Source organism: Argentina silus (genome assembly GCF_951799395.1).
Source record: "Argentina silus genome assembly, chromosome: 2".
Lineage (NCBI taxonomy): Eukaryota > Metazoa > Chordata > Actinopteri > Argentiniformes > Argentinidae > Argentina > Argentina silus.
The window spans coordinates 23,839,208-23,846,626 of record NC_139656.1 but is presented as its reverse complement, the minus strand read 5'-3'; the positions used below and the strand labels follow the sequence as shown (position 1 = coordinate 23,846,626).

At 44.3% G+C, this 7,419-nt stretch overlaps 1 protein-coding gene across 1 annotated transcript in view; it reads left to right on the top strand.

Annotated features, from left to right (window-relative positions):
- Positions 1-716: 716 nt before the first annotated feature.
- nlgn2b (neuroligin 2b) overlaps positions 717-7,419 on the top strand; it is a gene marked incomplete at both ends in the record, with an annotated part of 32,077 nt that continues 25,374 nt past the window's right edge. The window contains one exon of the mRNA XM_083665152.1: positions 717-1,209. Coding sequence (XP_083521278.1) covers positions 717-1,209 — 493 coding nt within the window. The remainder of the gene's footprint in view (positions 1,210-7,419) is intronic.

The following is a 7,419-nucleotide window of genomic DNA, read 5'->3' as shown; positions in this document are numbered from 1 at the left end:
CCGACACACATGCACTGGAGAATGGGGGGGGGGGGGGGGTTAGGGGAGGTGTCACACTATTTTATTCCCCTGATTGATGTGTCAACGGGCGTTTACTGCTGTCGTGTTCTCTGAGGAGTCAAGTCAATTACATGGCGACTGGCGAGAGTTTTGCACGTCAGCGTGCTGTAACTTAAGACTAACATGTGAATGTGAAAATGTGTTCATGGGGTTGTCCGGAAGCACCAATATGCTAGTGATTTCATGTAAATCTTGCATGCTTGTATGCAAATGTGACTGATGTTTATGCAGAGTTGTTGACTTGTCTACCCGCACAAACTGTACACTGTTTGACAATAACCTGTGACTCCTCTGTCTCCCCCAGGTGTGGCCCATTGACTGTGGGAGCTGTCAGACTGCAGCTGGCCTATCAGGAGCTCACAGGAGGATGGACCAGACCATAGAGTCTACCTGACGATGCTCCCCCATTTCTCCCCCCCACTACGGCTGCTCTCTCACACCATGCTAGGAAAACGCACTCTGCACTTTTGCATTTGACCAACACCCCCCCCCCCGCCCCGCCCCCCTCCCCGTCCCCTCCAGATACCTATTTCTCCCAGTATCTCCTACAATCTACTCTTTTTGGGGTATTTGGAGGTCCTCTCTTGACCCTTTTCTGTCCACAATTAAACTCCTTGCTGTGTTTTGTTTTCTGGGCATATATACAACCAGAGAACATGTCCTTTTTCCCCGTGAGCACCCCCAGCCGGCAGGGCTCTGGTGGGACGCGGAGCTCCAGCCCTCGCCGGATGTCTGACACCTGCCTGGTGTGGCTACTGGGCCTGGCCCTGCGCCTGGCACTCTCCTCATGCCAAAGGGCTGACCTGGGGAAACACCCCATGGTCACCACGGGCTACGGCAAGCTGCGGGGCGTCAGGAAGGAGCTCAACAACGAGATCCTGGGCCCGGTGGAGCAGTACCTGGGCGTGCCGTACGCGACCCCGCCCATTGGCGAGCGCCGCTTCCAGCCCCCCGAAGCGCCAGGCTCATGGCAGGACATCCGCAACGCCACCCAGTTTGCCGCGGTGTGCCCCCAGAACGTGCACGGGGTGCTGCCCGAGATCATGCTGCCAGTGTGGTTCACTGACAACCTGGATGCTGCAGCAGGCTACGTGCAGAACCAGAGCGAGGACTGCCTGTACCTCAACGTCTACGTGCCCACTGAGGATGGTGAGTCCAGCTCCACACATTTCACATTTCACATTTATGGCATTTAGCAGACGCCTTTATCCAAAGCGACTTACAACAAATACATTTGTTTAAGCGAGTGAATCATCTATCCATCAGTCATCATAAGATAAAGTAATCAGTGCTCAGACCAGGGGCCATAGGCAGTCACAATGCTAGAAGAAGGATTTTTTATTTTTTTATTAACACGAGAGAAACTTGTACAGGGGGGTAGTGGGGGTGAAGATAGATAACATCAGCCCAGATAGATAACATCCAGTAAGGTCTATCTTGGAAAACAGATTTTATCTCTAAATAAAATCTCTTTTATCACCTAACCTGGATAAATGCAGGTTAAATAAAAATGCTGGGGCAGTCTAGTGGTGTTGGGGCTGGGGGCTCTAGTCTATGGAAGGTAGGGATGGGAAGTCACCCCAGGTATGGAGTAGATTAAAGTTACCTCATGACAAAGGCCAGCTCCCAGATTCACACCCACGGAAGAGAGTCAGTTATCACTCCCTTTTTGGCCCTCACCTCCCAGAGGAAGACAATACCATTGAAAGGAACAGGACAGAGTTCATTTTCCACTCCCCTCCTCTCTTTCATGTCACGGTGAGACTGGTATTTTATCCCAGTGAGTGGAGATGATGTTGAAGCATCTTTATGGAGTGGTATCATTCAGATCATTCAGTCAGGAGATGTAATCAGAGAAACAAGAGCTCTTAACCTGGGCCAACTGACGCCCATGAGATTACCAAAGAATAACAGCACTTACACTCGTGTCAGCCTCCATGACTGTCTGTTGTTCAGTCTGAGGGGTTTTCTAGATGTACTTACAGTTCTGCACAGACAGTGCACAATACCTTTTTTTTTTCCCCCAATAACGTCTCCTTATTAGCTGTAGTTAGCATGTCTGAATCATACTGTACGGTACAAAAACACAAAACAAATGTTTGTCCACATTGTGGAACTGGTATCTCCGTAGTTTCAAGAATGTTTAGGCGTTTCAATGACAGCATGTAGTACAGAACATGGAAACACAGTGTCCTATTACAGCATGGAATAGAGGAGTAATGACATAGTAATAATAAGGTAACAATTATTAGTTTCTCGCAATCAGATCCATATATCTATGTAATTACTTCTTGAATTGCATGGTAACACCAATGTAAACTCCTTTATAAGACAGTCACGATGAAGGTTAATTACTGGGTTATTTATAGAAATAAAGTGTTAAAAGTCAGATTATGATTTGTGTTAACAGGATGTTGTCACCTCCACCTTTCCAGGTTCTTTCTGTGTAGTTACCAACGCTTATTAATATAATAATAATATATGCCATTTAGCTGACGCTTTTATCCAAAGCGACTTACATTGCAGTGAGTGCATACATTTTTCAGTATATATGGTCCCAGCAGGAATCGAACCCACAACCTAAGCGTTGTTAGCGCCATGCTCTACCAACTGAGCCACAGAGGACCATATGGTTCTTATTAGGAATGAATCTGCAGTAGAGTAGACCGTCCTGCAGTTACAGCTCTGTTACCATGTTGTTTCCCTTCCATACTGTATTTCAAATGATGTGGTGTGTTACCCTGGACTAAGAGTACTATAAGACTACAGTAACACTGAAATGACCGGGAATCTGGGATGGAAGATGAAGCTGTTACCATAGTTTTACCCTTCAGCACCATGTTATGAAGTATGTGGTGTGTTACCCTGAAACGAAACTTTAATTAGACTGAAATTAAGGGTTATCGGGGCATCACCATTGGAAGAGTACTGTCACAAACGTCACACCTTTTACCCCATTGGTATGCAGTAATTACCTGGTAGTTGTGATGAACTTACTTCTGCACACTTTTGAAGTTGTTCTACCATTTCTTACCCAGTACACATTCAACTACTATAACACAAAAGCTTACAATAAGGCCAAAAATAGAGCGGTGAAGTTGTTTCATCAAAAATATAGTCTGTGAACTTACTTCAGGTTCAAGCCCCCCAAAAAAAGAAATAAAAGAAATGTTGCTATTGTGCAACCAGTCTATATTGTACTCCAGTTGATTAGTGGAATAATGAACAGGATAGAGACAATACCTTCAAAATAACTTTGAATCCACTGTTACTCAGTTGCCGGTAGTCTTCTTTGGTAACAGAGAATTTATTTCAGAATGTATTCAAATCAGGCCACACTGCTCACATTTTATTTCTATGTACTGTAATAACCCAGTAATTATCCGTAATCATGATTGTCTTAGGAATTACTTACATCAGTGTTACCATGCAGTTCAATAAGTAATTACATGTGGATCTTATTATTAATTGTTGCGTTCTTATTACCATGGTATTACCCCTTCATTCCGTGCTGTAATAGGAAGTACTACCGAAACTTTTTGTCTTGGCAGGGGACGACAGCAAATCTAGGACAAAGTAGTAAAGGAAAAAAGATGTCCTTCTAATTAAACAAATAGATGAATCGTATGTATACACAAGAGAATCTTTATTGTCTGACTCAACTGGGCTTTGTTTGTTTCTCCATTGTGTGCTCCTAAAAAAAAACAATATTAGCACCTTCCTGTTCAAATCAAAGTTATTTTAAACATACTTGTGAGACTTCTAGGTTTACATTAACATATACTGGCTGCCCAGTGGGCTTACTTGTATCAAAGGCATTCACTTGAATGATTTAAGGAATCTCAGCCCTGGTGTTGGAAATCTCATGTGTCTGCTGAATCTTGAGCATCAGTTATAGTATAGCCCTAATGTGGTTTCAGACAGTATTCCTTGTTCATATGAGGGAAATCTATTCATCAGGATTAGGAGCACTTACTTTACGTATATTGAATAATTTTTCAGGATTCAAGATTGTATCTCTGCACCTCTTCAGGGATGTGTGTGTTTGTCCGCATGGACCCTTCAGCGAGCTTCTGTAGAGCTCAGTCAGCCATTCTTGCAATACCATGCATGTGAACCCTTGCGGTAACAGGAACTATATTTGGCTTAAGTCTATTTTAGGCAATGGACAAAAGATTATCCTAGTGCTACTAAGCTTTTAGGAAACTCACCCCTGGTTGGGAGCCAGCAAGCCTGATGGGCCTGTAGGAGCAGGATGAGATTCTGCTGCATTTCACACAGATGATAAGTCCACTCCCGGTCTACAGTACCACTGAGTTCACATGCTATATATTGGCCTGTTGTTAACACTTGATCCCAGGAGTCACTGTAAATGATTGCCTGAGAACCCTACCTTCAGTAGTCCCTCTATCTGCTCCAAACCAATTTAATAAGAACAGCTTGAATCAGCAGATTGTTCCATCTCTACCTGCATTGATTAGTTCTGACAGGGGTCTATAGCTCTCTCTTTCATTTAATGTGACAGGGGTCTTTAAGTAGAGCAAGAAAGAGCTATTGTCTTTTACTATCTCCTTTATTTCATGGGTTCTGGCCCTACTATTCACTGTGTTATCTAAGTATTTATTTTCGCTAATTAAAACCAAAAAGAATTAAGTGCCGTTACTTGAGTTTGTCCACTTTAATCAGGACTTGTTAAATACATTTGTCTAAATTGTTGATTATTCAGTCAAACTAACGAGCAGGTGATCTTGAACATGAGCCACGTTATTAAAAATGATCTGACACAAAAGCACTTGTCCACACATTTAGAGAGACCCATGGTGATGACAGCTAAAACACTGACTTCACAATCTAGACCCCGTTTTGATGAACTATGGGGGATACTTTGATGAAGTATGGGGAAAAAAACGCTCTGCGTTTTGAGTAAACCTAATTTTCTGGATTCTCCATGATTAGTAGCATTACAGTAGTATTACATGTAGTCTCACTAAGTCAGACTCTCCATGGGATCCGAGATTATAGTACAGTACACGGCACTCTGCTTCTCACTCCATTAGCTATTAAAACCCAGTTCATAAAAGTAATGAGCATAGATACAGTGCATTCAGCTTTAAAGCCTACATGCACCTTTCTCTGCATATGAGGCATGTGTAACAGAGAGGCACAGTACGACAATCCCACGGCTGCTGTGAAGGATGTGACATCACAATCCACTGGGGCACATCTTGGCAGCATTCCAAATTAATTTCCGTTTTAATCCGATCAATACACTTCACAGCCAAACAAAAAAGATGGTAACTGCTCAATAGTCATTTGAAGCTCTCGAGTATATAATATAAATGTAGATTCAGATGATGATGGGGGGGGGGGGAGTGGGGGGTGGGGGGTGGGGGGAGTGAGATGAACAAATAAATAAATAAATAAATAGCAGTTGACACTGCAGAAGAACTATCGTGTGAATTGCCTTTGATGCAAGAACAAACCTCAAACAAATTATTCTATTTTTGCTATCCCAGCAGCCCTTGATCTGGTGAAAATTGGATCAGGATTCTTCTGCGGGGGAAATGAGACATTGAATACATCAGCCGCACCTCTGCTACTGCGCACACACGCCGGCTAATTAGCCCAGAAAACTCAAGGTTTATCTCATTCCATGTACACAAAAGGGGGATGCCTTTGGAATGAAGCATCTTTGGGGTTGAGGTGGAAAATGAGGGGCACCGTTAACACAACAGAAATGTGGCTCGGGCTGGCCGACCGATATGTTTTTACCCTGTTGGCTAATTGCATTTAATCATTTTGTAAATGGACGCCGTACTTTGAACACTGAACACTGTTTAAATAGGGCACTATGAGTCATGTTGTACGTCTTGTATAAGCGCTCTCGAAATACCATGGGGACAGGATATGACAGTCATTGCAGTGTCCACCACTGGTCTGTATTGATGTATATTATTAGTATTATGTATTATGTGATTGACAAGAAGTTAAGGCATTGTGTCCTGCTTGAACTACTGTATTGTGTGTGTGTGTGTGTGTGTGTGTGTGTGTGTGTGTGTGTGTGTGTGTGTGTGTTTGTTTGAGTCCTTTAATCCTTAGAGAATTGGAGAACCAATGAGAGAGAGTGTGTTTTAACATGTGGCTTGTGTTCCTGTCAAAATCTGTCACTTATTGTTAGGGGTCAGTGTTCAAGAAGGCCTGTTACTGTCCCCATGGATCAGATTCTGGATGCTTACTCGTGTGTGTGTGTGTGTGTGTGTGTGTGTGTGTGTGTGTGTGTGTGTGTGTGTGTGTGTGTGTGTGTGTGCGTGGCGTGCTTGGAATGCGCCTGTGCTTGGCATGCGCGTGTGCGTGAGAGAGAGAATGAGGGTTTAGTAGTTCATCAAACATAATTGTTTCCCATGTACATCCAGTATCGACATGTATTAGATACCCAGCTGTTCAGTTCTCCCCTGTACATATCCTACTTTTTCTTAATCCTCTTCTACTCCCATCTGGTACCTCTATCTCAGACCCTGAATGACCCAACACTACAGTCAGAGGAAACCACAAAGGACACTATGCCTATTTTTGACTAATACTGAGGGAGAGGAAATACTCAGGCAAAACCCTCTGTACTTTCTACCTCTCAGCTCACCCTCCCTCTCCTTGTAACTCTCCCTTCATTCCCCCCCCCCCCCCCCCCCGGTTCCCTCTCTTCCCTCCCCTCCCTCTGTCTCTCTCTCTCTCTCTCTCTCTCTCTCTCTCTCTCTCTCTCTTTCTCTCTCTCTCTATGCGGGCTGTCGAAGAGGAGGTCACTGGCTCTGAATGCAAATGAGTTATATGTCCTTCCCAACCAGGCCGGTGTGTAGCCTGCTGCTTCCTCAACTCAAATGAAATTCAAATGGCTTTTTGGAATAATGGAAACAAAGCTGACCTACTGTTAGAGCGAGGAGTCAGTTAACACATACACAGCCACAGCCACACACACACACACACACACACACACACACATATATCACATATGTCACATATATCACAAACATAATGCGTGCACACACACACACACACAAATACACACTCTGATACCGATACCTACACAGACACACACACAGGGGCTCCATTTAGTCCAGGTGTGCCGGCTCCTCACGTAGAGAGTGTGCTATGAGAGTGGCCAGGCTGCTAGACGAGAGCACTGTGTCACTGCATTCCTATTTCCTCCAGACGCTCCTCCGCCAAGGGCCTCAGATCCTTCATTTTTATCGCTGGCGGAGCGGCCGTTTACCGTCCAGCCTCTTTATTAAAAACCATATTTCAGCAAGCGGGCCGCAGAGCCCGGGACGGAGCAGGAGAGAGAGAGAAAGAGAAAGAGAGAGAGAG